Source organism: Myxocyprinus asiaticus, chromosome 20 (genome assembly GCF_019703515.2).
Source record: "Myxocyprinus asiaticus isolate MX2 ecotype Aquarium Trade chromosome 20, UBuf_Myxa_2, whole genome shotgun sequence".
NCBI lineage: Eukaryota > Metazoa > Chordata > Actinopteri > Cypriniformes > Catostomidae > Myxocyprinus > Myxocyprinus asiaticus.
The window spans coordinates 44406804-44425273 of NC_059363.1; the positions used below are offsets into that span (position 1 = coordinate 44406804).

General features: G+C 37.0%; 1 protein-coding gene across 1 annotated transcript in view; it reads left to right on the forward strand.

Annotated features, from left to right (window-relative positions):
• The window catches only part of LOC127410926 (peroxidasin homolog), a 120664-nt gene that overhangs the window by 84615 nt on the left and 17579 nt on the right, over nt 1-18470 (forward strand). Inside the window, exons 12-14 of the mRNA XM_051646178.1 lie at nt 10535-10693; nt 14253-14365; nt 14483-14639. Coding sequence (XP_051502138.1) covers nt 10535-10693; nt 14253-14365; nt 14483-14639 — 429 coding nt within the window. The remainder of the gene's footprint in view (nt 1-10534; nt 10694-14252; nt 14366-14482; nt 14640-18470) is intronic.

Sequence of the window (18470 nt, forward strand, 5' to 3'; positions counted from 1 at the left end):
AACTGACAAAGTCTACAGTAACTCAGATAACCACTCTGTACAATTGTGGTGAGAAGAATATCATCTCAGAATGCTACTCTGAGATGCGGGTTGGCACTGTTTTGACGGCACGAGGGGGACCTACACAATATTAGGCAGCTGGTTTTAATGTTGTGGTGTGTATGTGTGTGTATATATATATATATATATATATAAAATACAAGCTTCTTGTTTCTGCTTTAAAACCCTTCAGAAGTCTTGCCCCATTGTAAGTGCTTTACTGTAAACACGGTTTTTTATTATTTTTTGGGGACAATAACTTGATGCAAATTTTTTTACAGATATGTTAAGTTATTCAAAAATACATGCAGTACACACAAAACAGTTACTTAAATACACCTCTACTATGATGGACTTGTTTTCAATTTCTGAGTTCAAAACTAATTTTGATATTTTATCTTGGGGTTAAAGTTAAAAATGTCTAAGTGGTGTAACCATCTCATTAAAAGCTGAAATTCTGAGAAGGGTCGGTCTGCGTCCTGCAAAACTACTACAAGAAATGGCCACTACAAGTGATTCCCTCTTCAAATAACCAGTGAAATGCTTAAAACACCCGGACATACTTTGTTTTTCGCACAGACAAGGACTGTCCACGTGTCGAGAAAATCTGGGCTTCACACGGACAGTCCACGTGGACTGTGCTAATGATGAAATTTGTGTCTGCATACTGAGGTACTCGTTGCTGCGAGTTCCTCAGTTTGCGCTCTTTTACAGTCGAATCCCATAGAAAAATGTAAACAATTGTGTCCCCACTCAAGATATATGTCCTCTGAGGTGCGGATGCAATCTTTTTTAATTTAAATATATATATAGTTTCATATGGATAGATTAGAACCTTTACCCTCTTACAGTGCATCTGGAAAGTATTCACAGCGCTTCACTTTTTCCACATTTTGTTATGTTACAGCCTTATTCCAAAATGGATTAAATTCATTATTTTCCTCAAAATTCTACAAACAATACCCCATAATGACAATGTGAAAGAAGTTTGTTTGAAATCTTTGCAAATTTATTAAAAATAAAAAACGGAATAAATCACATGTACATAAGTATTCACAGCCTTTGCTCAATACTTTGTTGAAGCACCTTTGGCACTAATTACAGCCGCAAGTCTTTTTGAGTATGATTCTACAAGCTTGGCACACCTATTTTGGGGCAGTTTCTCCCATTCTTCTTTGCAGGACCTCTCAAGCTCCATCAGGTTGGATGGGGAGCGTCGGTGCACAGCCATTTTCAGATCTCTCCAGAGATGTTCAATCGGGTTCAAGACTGGGCTCTGGCTAGGCCACTCAAGGACATGTACAGAGTTGTCCCGGAGCCACTCCTTTGTTATCTTGGCTGTGTGCTTAGGGTCTTTGTCCTGTTGGAAGATGAACCTTCGCCCCAGTCTGAGGTCCAGAGCGCTCTGGAGCAGGCTTTCATCAAGGATGTCCTCTGTACATTGCTGCATTCATCTTTCCCTCGATCCTGACTAGTCTCCCAGTTCCTGCTGCTGAAAAACATCCCCACAGCATGATGCTGCCACCACCATGCTTCACTGTAGGGATGGTATTGGCCAGGTGATGAGCGATGCCTGGTTTCCTCCAAACATGATGCTTGCCATTCAGGCCAAAGAGTTCAATCTTTGTTTCTCAAGGTCTGAGAGTCCTTCAGGTGCCTTTTGGCAAACTCCAGGCAGGCTGTCATGTGCCTTTTACTGAGGAGTGGCTTCCGTCTGGCCACTCTACCATACAGGCCTGATTGGTGGAGTGCTGCAGAGATGGTTGTTCTTCTGGAAGGTTCAACTCTCTCCACAGAGAAATGCTGGAGCTCTGTCAGAGTGACCATCGGGTTCTTGGTCACCTCCCTGACTAAGGCCCTTCTCCCCCGATCGCTCAGTTTGGCCAGGCGGCCAGCTCTAGGAAGAGTCCTGGTGGTTCCAAACTTCTTCCATTTACGGATGATGGAGGCCACTGTGCTCATTGGGACCTTCAATGCTGCAGAAATTTTTCTGTACCCTTCCCCAGATCTGTGCCTCGATACAATCCTGTCTCGGAGGTCTACAGACAATTCCTTGGACTTTATGGCTTGGTTTGTGCTCTGACATGCACTGTTAACTGTGGGACCTTATATAGACAGGTGTGTGCCTTTCCAAATCATGTCCAATCAACTGAATTTACCACAGGTGGACTACAAACAAGTTGTAGAAACATCTCAAGGATGATCAGTGGAAACAGGATGCACCTGAGCTCAATTTTGAGTGTCATGGCAAAGGCTGTGAATACTTATGTAGATGTGATTTATTCCGTTTTTTATTTTTTATAAATTTGCAAAGATTTCAAACAAACTTCTTTCACGTTGTCATTATGGGGTATTGTTTGTAGAATTTTGAGGAAAATAATGAATTTAATTCATTTTGGAGTAAGGCTGTAACATAAAAAAATTTGGAAAAAGTTAAGCACTGTGAATACTTTCCGGATGCACTGTATGCAGTGAGCGAATTAATTACCACTAGACCACCCAGTCAGACCCCTTTTACCGGAGCTGATTGATGTACTTTTCCACTGACTTACAATATCTCATGACTGACAATAGCACACATAGAGATGAAGTTATCAAATTTATTAAGTTAAATATTTATTTTAGAGCATGAATTGATCAAATATGACTTTTTATCAAAACAGACCATTTAAAATAATCTTTTACTAGCGCTCATCCTTGCTGTGCGACTTCAGACACTGTGTATCATGAGCATGCCGTTGTTATTTTGCTAGCCATCTTAAACTGATCTTTAAATGTATATGTCGTTCTTTTGATAAACTGTTAACTGATGAACACAGTTACACATACTTAGACTATACATAACAGACTGCGCATGTGCGAGAAGTTGACTAAAGAGGGATGCCTTCTAGACACAACTGATTTTGCAGTCTTGCAAATTCAACCAATCTCTGCATTATTTGCGGTATCTTGCCATTTTTTATAATTCCCACAAATTTTCAGCAAAAAACGCAAATCTGAGGGAATCCCATCGCTTTCCTTAATGTTTGACATTGGCAAAAGAAATGCTTGAAAAGCCTGAAGCAGTCACAACATATCCAAATGCACAGCAGCTATTGTATCATCTCCATAGTAACAGTGTAGGCGTCTCCTCCACATTGTGCTTTCACTATCAAAATCCTTCTAAAGTTTCACGGGGCCGCAGACAGCACACCTACATCACAGATAGCACTTAATCTTCACCCTAGGTGCTACAAATGAGACACAAAAACCCGCATTTATACAAAGAATCCCTAACATTTCACTTATGTATATGTAACATGTTTTTTAAACATTTGTGGAATTTAAATGTGTACATAAATGCTCAAATATATGAACTCTAATTGTATTTGTTTGTATATGGCCATATACCAGATTTAAATATCAGACAATGTAATAATTGCAACAGGCCTAATTATTGAATCCTCATTGGTGTTTTTATCTTACAGATTTATTGTACATCTATTTTAACCATAGATAAGTTTTCTTGCATTACCTAACTGCACCGTAATTTGATGATCAAACTTTCATCGTAGCAACGTAACTGATTACGTTGTGACAACCGAAAAAGTGAAATTCCTGGATTCATTGCCACAACATAACTTTGGAACTGTGCCAGTCCATCATGACGACGTTATGGCAACGTCGAGGAACAATAGTTCTTTGTTGGTTACCAGTTGGTAATTTTTGCTTTTAATGATTATTCTATGGGCGGACATGCAGTAGTCTAACCTAATTTATGTTCTTGTTTTCCCAACATAATTTTAAGGGTATTTAAATAGTGTACTTTATTTATTTTGAAAGAGAACAGAGAAAAAATGCAACAATAAAAGATATTGAGACCTATTGCCACATAATTGCAATGAAATTACAAGCCTAAATGACTTCTGTACTCATATTAAACTCTACTTAGACCAACTTTTAACACCTAATGCATTAAATTACATTTGTTAATTTAATATAAAGCAATTTTAAGGATATATAAAAATGGTAAATGACTACATTACAATATAATCTTCAATACAATTAAAAATTCACAATTAAAAATGAATATACAGTGTGTATATATATATATATATATATATATATATATATATATATATATATATATATATATACTTTTTTTAGCGGTCACTGTGACACAGACACACACACAGCTCCGTGCGTCTCTCTTTCGCCGTCTGCCGTTGTCTTCTCTCCTTAAATACTCCCGCCTCTCCTCCTTGTAACGCGAGACCGGTGTGGTGCATAGGTGGAACTCATTTACCACTTATTTCTCCCCGATGCTGCTCGGCCACGCCCTGCTCACCACATACCCCATCACCAAACTCAGGCTGGGGAGTTACTGGGCCTGTGACATACCCCCCCACCTCACCCATTTCTTGAGAGGGAGTGTTGGTGCAGTGCCTCGGGCGCTGTGCTGCAGAATGGCTTCTGGGAATAAGAACAGGAGACCGAGAAAGAGAGAGGAGAGAGAGATGGGCATGCCGGCCCCCGAACACGCTGCCAAACAGTCCTCAGCCATCTGCACTGCCTCCGTCAGCGACGCCGGGCGATGGCACTGGACCCCCTTTCGGTCGCCGGCTGACGTACTGCTCCAGCACTACCGGATCGGGATTCTCCTTGGCATCGCAATCTTTAGCCAGTGGCGAGGACTCCATGACAGCGCCTTCCTCCTCCAGATCCCGGGTTTTGGCACCAAATGTGGCAGACCTCTGCCTTTCTTATGAAGAAGGAAGCAAGAGCCGGGAGAACAATCCACATAAGACTTTAATGCCACACTTTTCAGTGTACATCAATACATAAACATGCTTTTCAGCACAATAAACAAAGTCATTCAACAACACTCAACAGCCTTGCTTTTCAGCAGTCAATATTCACACACAGTCACACACACAGCTCCGTGTGTCTCTCTCTTCCCGCCTGCCACTGTCTTCTCTCCTTAAATACTCCCACCACTCCTCCCTGGAACGTGAGACCAGTGTGGCGCACAGGTGGAACTTGTTTACCATTTATCTCTACAGCCTCACTGTGCCCCGATGCCACTGTGCCACGCCCTACTCGCCACAAATGATAGATAGATAGATAGATTCACATTTATATTATATTATGTATAAATTTATTTTAACAAATAGCATCAAACATATTTACATACATAAAAGCTTATCTTGAATAATACACTTCCATTATAAACATTTGGCATAATGTTAGCAGACATTTCAGGTGATTTAAAGCTGCCAAATAATCACAGATGCAAAAATATTAACAGAACTTAAATTAGATGGCAATAATGTTACTTAACCAATCTGATGTGTTTGTTTGCATTTTCATCAGTGGACCCTTACAATGAAATGCATGTTTGTTGTTTTTTCTTTAATCATTGGATCAGATCATAAGCAGAGAACATGAAACATAAGTACTGTCGCTCACGTCGCATGTTTTAAAAATACACTTTTAATATTTTAAAATATGTTTTTTCACTGTAATGTTCTAATTGCAGAAGATTAAAGTTTTTAAGCTTTAATTTGATACCAGGTTTGTGAACTTTTATGAAGTTTTGGTATAAAACAAAGCATTTGTTTTATAGCCACACTCAAACAGCCCACCTGTTGGCCAGTGACAGTTAACAGGGTTAAAATGGGCATGTAAGATGGCCTCTGCAGCTCTCCCATTTTCACCTACAGTCACCAAAATTGGTACATATATATAGTTCTCATCAAGCTGGACAACTTTCATAATTTTATTTATTAGCTTCGCCCAACAAGAAGTTGGCCATTTTGGATCTTTTGAATATTACAGTCTCTGAACTTTTAAATACTCCTCCTAGGGGATTCATAAGACTGTCACCACATTTAGACAACATTATGCCAAGACATTGAAGATGTTAAATCGCGAACATATTTTTGATGTATCGAACAGTGTGCAATGTGTGATTTAGATAAAAATTGAGATGTATGTTTAGTCTTGGTCGCTAATCACATGGATGTGACTATTTTGGTTCTCTGTCATAGTGCCACAAACTGGCAGCAGGAATTGTGGCTCTTATAACAGACTGTAAAGTAGTCCTCTTATATTTACCCAAATTGCTTCAAAATTGTTTAGAATAATGTAAAATGCCAAATGCATGTGCCCACCTTGCATTGTTTTCCGAAAGCCAATGAGTGAAAATAGACCCATGGTGCTTGGGCCCGTCATCGTTGCTTGCAGCTATATTTCTTCTTATTATTATTATTATTCTTTTCAAGGTTTTCGGTAAGTTTGGGGTACTTAACATGCGTGAAAATTCATAGCGCCACCAAATGGCAGCAGGAAGTATGGCACTTTTAACAGACTTTGAAATAGCCCTCTTATGTTTTCATGAATTTCTTCAAAATACTTTCGAAGAAAAGAAATGGCAAGGCACTGCTGATGTAAATTTAAGGGATATTTTATATCATAAATAATGTTGCCATGGCAACGCAATACTTTTTACTATTCCTTTCTTCCTATAATTGGGTGTTTTTGAGGCACTTGTCGTGATAAAATTTTCATTAAATTTTGCACACACATCAAAGTCGTTGGCCATTAGTTCTGGGCGTGTAGGGGGGGCTCTGTAATGCCCCCTTTAAAATGTCTGTGTAAGACAGCCTCTATAGCTCCCCCATTTTCACCTACAGTCACCAAAATTGGTACATTCATAGTTCTCATCAAGCCGGACAACTTTCATTAATATATTCATTAGGTCCGCCCAACAGGAATTTTTGAATATTGCAGTCTCTGAAATTTTACATACTCCTCCTAGATGATTCATGAGACTGTCACCACATTTAGACATCATTATTCCAAGACATTGAAGATGCTAAATTACAAACAGATTTTTGATGTATCTAATGGTGTTGCCATGGCGAGGCATTAACCCTTTAAAGCCTGAGCCCAAAATTCCGAAAATTCCATTCTGTGCCAGAATATGATATCAATATTCATATTACATTCATATTCATATAACATCACACACCTGAACTGTATATACCATATTGAAGAGAAGAACTAGGGCTTTCAAATGATATAAATAGATGTATGATTATTTAAGGATAATCATCCTTTATCAATAAGATTTCACACAGCAATTTTTACAGAAATTTCCCTGGCCACCATACTTCATCAGACAACTGCATTTTCAACCATTTTAATTACAAGCTAGAGGGAAACTTAGTGTATGAAATATACATAATTGTGTGGGCAATGTAGAATAGCAGACAGATTAGAAATATAATCTATTGTTTAAAAGTTATGACCATTCTAGTGATTAGTGGGAAAATGGAAAAAACAAACATTTAGAATGTTAAGATACATTTCACATGACCACTCCTCAAATACTCCTTTTGAGCACCTGTAATAATAAATTGAGATTGCATCTGAAATTGAAGGACACAAACACTGAAATATAAATTTTATGTGTTCAATAAAACACACACTTTATTTAATTTGAACATTAGAATTACACACGAATAACACAGCAAAACGTGCAAAATCAAACTTTCGAACTATCTACAGTAAATAAATTTTTAATAAAGAGTGCAGGAACAGAATATATATAAATTCATAAATACTCAACAACTGCAATACCTGTGGAGAGCAGAGAGGGAGAAAAGAGGGGAGGACAACAACACAAGTAAACATGGCTGGGGATCAGTTTCCATCTCATCCTCCATCTCCTTGTGGTCCAGGTATTCCTGCAGTAGTTCCTGGTCCAGCAGATCTTCCTCCTGTGTGCTCATGCCTTCATAAGCCATGTCCTCCTCTGCTATGAACCTAAGCTCATCAGCAGTCAGCTGCCTCCTCCTCTTGAGGGTGCTGAGCAGGGAGCCATAGTCTCTATCTATCTCTACAACAGAAAAAAGTACAACAATTGGTAGCCAGCAGTGTGTTCTTCACAAATCCGTACACTGAATAGTCACCAAAGGCTTGCAGACTAACCAGATTGTCCTACTGCAGACAGCCCTCTCACACTTTGCTTGTGAACAGGAAGCTACACACAACCTAAAATCATGTCTGTGTGCTAAATTAGACACACAACCTAAAATCACGTCCGTGAGCTAAATTATACACACAACTTAAAATCATGTCTGTGTGCTAAATTATAGAAAGATATCTACCATTTTTTTTATTACATGGGAAAATGAACAAGCTAGATAACTTATCTAACTAGCAGGCCAGTTTCCAGGCAGATCTGAACAGCGTCTGCTCTGTGCCTGACATTACTTCAGGCGGATTTTTCACAAGTGACAGAACTGGCCAAAAAAGTTATTGATATTTAGCTAAAATGTAACATAGTATTGCTAGCTAATGTTTATTTAGCAAGTTTCACAGAAACTGCCAAAAATGTTTATATAAAAAGAAGAGGCTTGCCGATGACTTTTTCCAGAAAAAGCTAGTGCTACTCCAACAAATAAATGCCTCGTAACTAAAATGTTTTGACTTTCAGTAGACAATATTGACAACACATGTTAAATAACTTGTCTTACCTCGAAAGATTGCCTCAGTTTTCAATTTGAAGCAGTAAGTCCAACACTGGAGGTAATCTCCCGGCATATCCTCTCTGGCTCCGCCCAGGCAAATGGAGGATGACGCTGATGATGATACATTTATTATTCATGCCCAGTAACCGCTTTTAGCTTATATTGCCATGAGTATCTGGCAGTTTTCAGAAATAAAATTGTGATTGGACAGCAAAGATATTGAGACAGGAACCATGGGAATAGTTGTTCCCAAATTTGAACGCTCCGGCTGGTAAGGGTTAAATAAATGGTGAAAATGGGAAACAGGAAGTGTCTCATATCTTTAGATCAAAATTGAGATGTATGTTTAGTCTTGGGGGCTAATCACATGGATTTGACTATTTTGAGTCACGGTCATAGTGCCACCACCTGGCAGCAGGAAGTGTGGCTCTTACAACAGACTTTAAAATAGTCCTCTTATATTTATCCAAATTGCTTTAGAATTGTTTAGAATAAAGCCAAATGCATGTGTCCACCTTGCATTGTTTTCCGAAAGCCACCGGGTGGAAATGGACCAGTTGTGCTTGGGCCCGTCATTGCTGCTTGCAGCTATATTTTGACATTGCATCCATTAAATTGATTGAAAATAATTGAAAAATTACAGTAGAGGCATTTCTAATGTTACAATTGACTATTTCTTTTAAAATCAATGCTGTACTCTTCAAACTTTCTGTTCATCCAAGAATCCTCTACTTGCAGCAATGCAAACGTTCTGCATATACTGTTCATTAAAGCTGCTAGTTTGGGACTTGTGAGGAGTCTCTTTCTCAAATTAGAGACTCTGATGTACTTGTCTTTGTGATCTTGTGCATCTGGGTTGTCCACTTCTTTCTCTGTCCCATTTAGATAAATTCTTTCTAAACAGAAGTGCATGGAATATCTTTCAAAAGAAAAATAGTTTGATGAATTTGAGGAGAAATATGTTTCTTTTTGGTTATTTGTAAAACTGAAATTTGACTTGCAAGTGTAAATTAACTTATAAAAAAAAATGCTAGTGTACTCATTACCTCAGCTGGAAAAAGACACTATATTGCGATTTCCACACTTCATTACCATTTTAACGGTTCTAACAAAAACAAATATGTTAATACTAAGTTAACACATTAAATGATTTCTTAAGGATTATGTGACACATGATTTTTTTAGTAGACTGAAAGAGAGCTGAAAATACGGCTTTGCCATCTTGGGTAAAAATGTAATTTTATTACAAATGTAAACATAAAACTAATTTCAAACAGTGTTAATAAATTGCAACATTTCTAATGTTTTTGCTTGTAATTTGTTTTATCAATTTAATGCAATTTAATGACATTTTTGTGAGAAGGCTTACATTTTTTTTTAATGTCAAACAGAGTAACTAAAACTTTTTAGAGTAAATATTTAGGACTAAAAAATGTATGATATTTGTAAAAAAAAAAAAAAAAAAAAAAACATTTTTTTCTTGAAACATGTTTAAAAACTTTTGGTAAATTAATGATTAAGTTCTATAAACTCACAGAAGCAAAGAAAGTATTTTAAAACCTTTTACTTGATGGTAACATTACTTGACATTTTTTAAGTCATTATTTATATATATATATATATATATATATATATATATATATATATAGACATAGACAAAAATAGGAAACAAATGTGTATGGAGACAAATATTACATTCCTATGAACTGTGAACTTGTTGATACATGTGTTTTAAACTAGATTTGTTAAAGAATTTATCATATCAGATGACCTCATCAACGACCCTTTTAAAACTTAGGAACAAGTCAAAATGATTGCTTGTGGTAATAGACAGCATGCCACAGACACTTTCAATAAAGTTTCATTTGTACTGGAACGTTCCTTTAAACGCATTTAAAGACTATTGAGTTACTGGTCAGTGTATCAGTTGTTCACAAAGTTTGTGGCAAAATCACTGAAACTCTGTTCTCCTACCACAGGCAGCCCTCTGCCAAATGACAGACGACATGTTGTTCTCTCAACGGGCAGTTTGCGGATCAGCCGCGTGGCTCTTCATGACCAGGGCCAGTATGAATGCCAGGCAGTCAGTCCTGTTGGCACTGCCAGAGCAGCTGTTCAACTCAACATCCTGCAAACCGGTGAGAACATTCACAGTATACACCCTGGGCAGGCTCACCAACACTGGTTATTTTGTCCATCGTAATGTTAAAAGAGAAGTGGGCTGTAATGGTTCTGCAAACCATATATCTGTAAACACTCATCAACTGAATTCTTTATTAGGGTCTGTACGTTTACGTGCGCAGTTATAATGGAGCTACAGTGGGTTTGGATTTTGGATAGTCGAGCTACAGTCTTCATCTGCCTGTCCAAGTATACATGACACAATGCGTTCAATTATTTGAAGAAAGGGCAACAAATAGGCAGAGTTAAAAACACATCATCCGTCACCTGTCTTTTGGAGCATGCGCACAACGGCGAGTCAATTGTGGTCTGATTAAAGTGTATGCGTGCTGGACAAAGTAGAGCTACAGTTGCGTTATCTAGTTCTGTTAGTCCGACCTCGCAAAAATCAGACTGGTACGACTTTAGTCAGACTAAAGCCTTTACATTACATTTTGAAAGATGAGTTATTGTTAAAGTCAGAGTGAAATAAATCTTTTAAAGTGCATGTAAATGTACTGAATGTACATGAACTTTTTAGCAAGTCAGTTCCTCGTTTAAACAGTGTTCTGAAAGAACAAAAATAAAAGAAAAACAAATATGTCCTTATTCACTGACACCTGAATGTGAGGCCTCTTTTGTAACAAGACTAGACATGGCATTAACAGGAGGGAAGGAGGGTTGGCTTTATAAACTAATTTGTCATTTGCTCACAAGCATAGCCTACAATTAGAAGAACATAAAGTGTCAATGAGGGACGTAAGACCAGGTCCCTGCCTGTAAGTGCCTTCAAACCACCTCTTAAGCTTTATTACAGGCTTGTGGAAGAGCCAGAAAAGCATGCCACTTTGAAATTCCGACATGGCGAGATGTTTTCCATGTTGTAATGGCTGTTAACACGCTGCATAACAACCGCCTGTATTTACTCAAAACTAAGGCATAAGCGCTGCTCATGGTCGGTTTTATTTAGAACAGACGTACGGGAAGAGGAAAAAATATCAGAAGAAATGGGGAGAGTTATGGAGAGAGAGTGAACAGTTAGTTCACAGTACTTGGTAGTTGTGCACTCAAAAACAAATGTGTTTAATATGTATTTTTTTTTATGTGAGAACAAAATTCCATGGAATTGAATAAAAAACGAAATAAACGAAATATTTACGTTTTATTAATTTAATTTAGTTTAAAATTACACAATTCAATTTAATGGATTTTTGTTATTAAATTAAAGTGTGCAAATCAAAAAAATATGCAAAAAACAATTGTGTGAGGACTACTAATGTGCAATTAGTGAAGGTAGAACAGCTGTAGAGAGTGGCTACATGGAAGCTATTTAAAAAATAACAGTTTAGATAAATTGGATAAATATCTGATGATATTATTATTTACAGTACTTATTAGTTCTGATAGAAGGAATCAATAATATCACCTGATAGTTATACAGTATATTTAATTAGGGTGACATTCCCTTTCAAAAAATTAACCATGGTTTTACTACATTAACCATATTGTAACCATGGTATTTGTAGTAAAACCATAGTTACCACAACATTAACCATGGTTTCTACAGTCATGTTTACTGCAACATCACTAAACTAAAACTGTAGTTTCTGTATGGATACTGCAGTATTACTGTAGTAAAACCATGGTTAATTTTTGTAAGGGTTAAACAAATAGGTTGACAACATTAAATTGAGCCTACATTTATACTTAACATATACTAATAAACTAGAAAACACCCTATTTTATATAACTCAATCGAAATATAGTGAGAAAATGCAGCACTACACTAAATATTTTGCTTAAAAATAGAGCGCAAAGGTCCCTTTTAAGGTTGCACAGGGCTCAAGTGAATCATTTATGTGAATTATGTGAATCGGACTTCCCAACACTAAATATAAGGGAGTTGTTTATTTTAACCGGTTCATGTACAGAACTAGGGATGGGCATTATAGAGTAATTTTGTAGTCGAGTACTCACATAAAAAAACGAATAATTTATTACTTCTATAAATTAAAATGTAGACAAAAAATCAAAAATAATGACACGTGTATGATATTTGTATTTTGTTTTATTTCCAAATGTTACCAAAAATGGTTTCTAAATAAGCTAGCTTCAACAAACTGTGAAATGTTTTGGGGAAAAAGATAAATATATAAAATATGCATTAATGAAAATAAACTAATGTATGAATAGTCAAAATTATTTACACTCACCCGGAGCTTACATAGAAACCAATTAAAAAATTATACTGACACCAATTGGGTTATATGCAGAGCAGTGGCGTAACTTGGATCTAACGGGCCCCAGTGCAAAGAACCTGTCGGGCCCCCTCCTAGGGGTACCTCGGTCATTTTTCATCGCCTGTCGGCAATTTTTAACCCAGGGCCTTACGGCGCCTGCCCACCCTGCCCTCCCTGTAGTTACGCCCCTCATGCAAAGCAAATACATCAACTCAGAGTCTATTGGTGACAATGTTTAGAGTTTAGAGATTCTTGTGCTAATGCACGTTTTTTTTTTCCTCCATGAAAGCAGATCCTCATCCGTTGGGATGCATGACTGTGACAAGAACCAAATATACCAATTGAGTTTAATTGAATAAGAATCAAAATATTGCCACAGGCCATAAGCACCAACATCATCTCTAAACACATAGACGACAAATATCCATAGCGCCCCCAATACACTCAATTGTAACAGCATAATTCATCGTTGCCTACTGCTGGCAGAGGTGCAAAGAAAAACAATTTGCGATACTTTTGAGTAGTGTTTTTAATAGTCGAATAGCTGATGCAGAACGAGAACTCAATTAGTCAATTACTCATGCACATCCTTAACATGAACTGTTCGAAAGGACTGATTTTTTTTCAATGATTTGGTTTTCGCTGCATTGAAATATCAACACTGTTGTGAAAATAGCTGAACTAATTTTGCACTGTTTGAAAATTTAGTTAAGTAGTAGCATCGTTACTTGTAGTTAACTTCTTCCAACACTTTTTTGCTAGCTTCTACCAAGAGACAGATACATTTGCGCCAACATTTTATAGCGACTGAGTGGACACACTCCCTTAGACTTCAACAACCATAGATATGGGATGCAATTTCTCCTCCCTTTTAAAAGTTGATAAGCACATTTATTTTGCTGTCCTAACTATGCACAATTATACGGTTGGATGCATTATATTATTTGTGACTAGATGTAAGTTTAGCACTTCGTTACTTTTTTACGGATCTCCTCAGAGGATCAAGTGATCCCATCTAGCTCCAGCTCTTAACTTTGGGGGTTAAAATGTTTAGATAAAGCTCTTTAAACAAACCAAACCAAAAATTAGCCTTGAAGCCTCACATATGCCTCTCTCAGACAGAACCTCTTGCCCTTTCATTGACGTCATTGTAATTACATAACCTTGACAATCTCCATGAACTCTGACCTGTGCATGCTCTTCTCATGTCCTACATGTGTATGTGCATGTCTCACATGATAGATGTGGCTGTTTTTCCGTGCGCTGTAATCATTAACATATGTTTTTACATCATCAGTAACGCCTGTTTTCACAAATGCTCCAAGGGATATGACGGTGGAGTCTGGATCAGATGTCCAGATTCCGTGCAGTGCTCAGGGTGAGCCCACGCCTATCATCACATGGAGCAAGGTTAGACCAATGGGCTGCCTCCATCCACAACAACATTGTCCATTCATCTTTTTCCATGACTTCGGTCTTGATATTGTAAGCAGACTCAATCAAACAATCTCTGATCCTGATCTGCAGGATGGAGTCCAGATAACAGAGAGTGGAAAGTTTCATATCAATCCGGATGGCTATCTGGAGGTGCGTGATGTGGGGCTTGCTGATGGGGGCCGATACGAGTGTGTCGCTCGTAACTCCATTGGCTACTCCTCGTCTAGCATGGTTCTAACTGTTCAAGGTAAGAGTGCAAGACAATAATCAGATATTAAGGATTGAGAAGGGGGAATCAAAGTAGTAGTAGTTTAAGAATCGAAGAACACACTTTGAGGAACACAATCCTATTTATGTGCTGTTTTTAAAGGAATGTTCCTGGTTCAAGTTAAGCTTAATTGATAGCATTTGTGGCATAATGTTGATTACCATAAAAATGTATTTAGACTCGTCCCTTCTTTTCTTTAAAAAAAAAAAAAAAAAAAGCAAACATCTGGGTTACAGTGAGGCACTTATTATAATGGAAGTAAATAGGCCCAATCCATAAACGTTAAAATACTGTTTCAAAAGTATAGCCACAAGACGTAAACAATATGCATGTCAACGGTTTCAGTGTGATAAAAACACTTATTAACCTTTTCTGTGTAAAGTAATAGCCAATTGTACAATGATGACGTAACAACAAAAACCCCAAAACCATAAAACGACTGTAAAAACTTTGAGTTAGACAACTTTACAGCTCAAATAATACATGAGTTTTAAAAGAAGAAACTTTAAGTGCTTTTATGAAATTATAAGCTTCACATTTCACCTTTAAACCTAAAAACTGGCCACATTCACTTCCATTTAAGTGCCTCAAATGTTGTCGATTAAGCTTAACTTGTATTGAACTTTGGAATATTCCTTCAAGTTATATACAGCAGTTACATTGAGATTGTAGGCATTCATGTCTGAAGAGATTATAACTTGAAGGAATATCCTAAAATTCAGTACAAGTTAAGCTAAATCGACTGCATCTCAGGCACTTAAATGGCAGTGAATGTGGCCAATTTCTAGGTTTAAAGAACGAAAAAAAAAATGTCTTACTCTGAATAACCCCCAAACATCACAATTATACCATCAAAACTGCAACTCATAATTGCAAATGGTCCGATTCAGTGTACTACTGTCACATTTTGGAAAGATGGACATACTGCTTAGTTTATCATAGTGTAATAAACAATGTGCAGGCTTTCCAGAATCTTGCACACTAAATAATAAGACTTAAGGGTGTTTCTTCAACTTTGGGCATTCATGTCCCAGGGTTTTTATTTGTATTTTTTTTACAAGGCCAAGACTTTCAATATTATTTCATAAACTATGAAAATCCATTATAAAACAATACTACATGTTTAAAACTATGATCATCTAAACAAAGAGTGAAACATGAACCATTTACCGTGTCATTTCCACCACACTAAACAATTTTTCCCCAAATATTTTTTTTTCCTAGGGCTGTCAATTGATTAAAATGTTTAATAAAATTAATTACATGACATGCTGATTAATTAATCGCAATTAATCACTATTAATCGCAATTAAACGCATACATCATTATTTGCTGAGAAAGGCCGCCAAATAAAGGTAATTCTTATAAATAATGCATAATAATTCAAAGTATTTATTAATTTAATATGCCTGGCCTATAATAAATATATCATATGGATTGAAATTCAGTTTGAAATAAATTGCATTATTGTGGCAGATGAATAAAGCGTTGATTAGACAATACAAAAAGTGGCTTAAGAACTCAATTAATTGTTTCTTTTATTCTCATATCATTAAACAAGCTTACAGCTGACAGCAATCTGTTTTGCATTGAGTTCGTCAATTTGTCCAGTTCTCACAGGACGTGTTCTTGTGTTCCATCTGCGCTATTTTTAATTGTCACTCTATGTACATGTGGGTGCCTCAGACAGACGCGTTTGGATACGTCTCACTGGCATTCAGCATCATAAACGCTAAATTTTTAGGGCACGGTGTCAAGTTAAAACTAGTGGAAACTTTGAAAATTGCGCCTCAAGATTCCTTGCTTCCTCTTAAGTGAGCGGTTCTTATTAGTGATGGGTCATTCATGAACGATTCATTCATTTTGAACGAATCTTTTATGTGACTCAGAAGAACGAGTAGTCTCAGAGAGTGATTCGTTCAATTTGTGTTGGCCGCGCATGTACGTTGCGCATCCTCCGTTCTTTTGTTACGTGAAAACCGCATAGGCGCTGTACAGGAAACAGAAATGCGCAACCTCTGTTCGTTGTTACGTTCACCTTTCAACTCTTTTGGTCCGAGTTGTTCGTTCTTTTGTCACGTGACAGTCCTATACGCAATGCCCATATGGCTGCTATACGGCTGTCACGTGACAAAAGAACGAACGACTCGGAAAAGAAGATTCCAGAGGTGAACTAATCATTTCTGTTTCTCATAATTTGTCCTTGGCTGCATTATCAATTTTTCCATATTGGGACTATAATCAAAGTTTGCGTAAGTAGACTTGTTAGGGAGGATTTGGCTATTGAAAATGTAACATTTTAATTTAATTCTGCTCAAATGAACGAAATGAACGAAATGACTTGAATAAAGATTCGTTCATTTTGCTGAACGAGACTCAAAGATTCAAGTCAGTAAAATGATCCGATCTTCCCAACACTAGTTCTTATTCTGTGGCTGTGCTGCTTGTGAGGATTGTTGAGGCATGCTGCCACCTATTGACATAGCGCGTAAAAACGTACTTCAACCTTGAATTGCTCGTATGGTAGGAAAATCTGTACTTTTATTACGGAATTTACGTATGCATCAGGGAGCATGATTAATTGCGGGAAAAAAATGTGTGCATTATTTTTTATATAATTAATTGCACTAAATTAACGTGTTAAATCGAAAGCCCTAACTGTTTCCAAAAGTTTGTGTATTTGTTAACTGGACAAAAATGTCAGTGAAGAGCATGCTTGAGATGAAATATGAAGAAAAATCACAGTAATAATCACTTGTGAGTATTTTTATTGGCTGTCATTTACAATCAACCAGATTACACACAGTGTGAAAATATCGAGTGTATTTAGAATACATAAAATGTTAGTTATGAAATTAACCTAAGCAAGACAAAGGAGCCTTGGCCCTCCTCCAACTTTTAGCCCACACCTCAACTGAACTTCAGCTGACATGAAAATTTGCACGCTTCTGGCATGCACATTTAAAGTAGTATAACGTGGGAACTGACTGGATAGAAATAACTAGCCCCAGTGAGTCATTATTTTCCTGCCGTTGATAGACAATAATGATCACACTGAAGTCTTGCACTGGCAATCTCAATAGATCGAACTTTTGCTGATTGAAACCGGATCACATCTAACTTAATGGAACACTAATCTTACCCAAGGTAACTAAAAAATAAACCTATGTCATAACATAAAACAACAAATTTAACATTAAATGAAAATTGAAACATAACTATTACCCCCAATTACTTTTAAATGTTAATTAATAACCATCAAACAGTCCCCAAACCTGCACAGATGTATCTCATTAATTATGCAAAGACAACAGCTAATAGCAAGTCCCCAAGCATAAACAACAACAGACAATAAAGGATATTCCTGGTAAGGATTATGATTTGATAAAGTTTTATCACCTGACATTCATTTAAATAGGTAAACATGCCATTTTACCCTTCTCAGAAAGAAAAGTGAAAAAATGCTGATCTACAAAAGCCCCGGACTATGAATGGAAAAAATCCAGAAATTAATTCAAGTGCATGAGAGTGCGCTGGCTAGCTCCCACTGGCATTCTATGTTGTTTGTAGACATGTGTAGTAGAACCATATGGAAATGTTCCGTTATATGCAAGTCCAGATGTTTATGTAAGTAGCTATAACTTACATGATATGACTTACATGATAGTCGTAGAATGACCATATACTCTTTGCACAATATTATCAATTTTATCAAGTAAAATAACGGTATTTTACATTCTATGTGGGTATCATGTTATTCTTAATTCACAGTAAGACAAGATTGATATCCATGATATCGAAGTCATACAG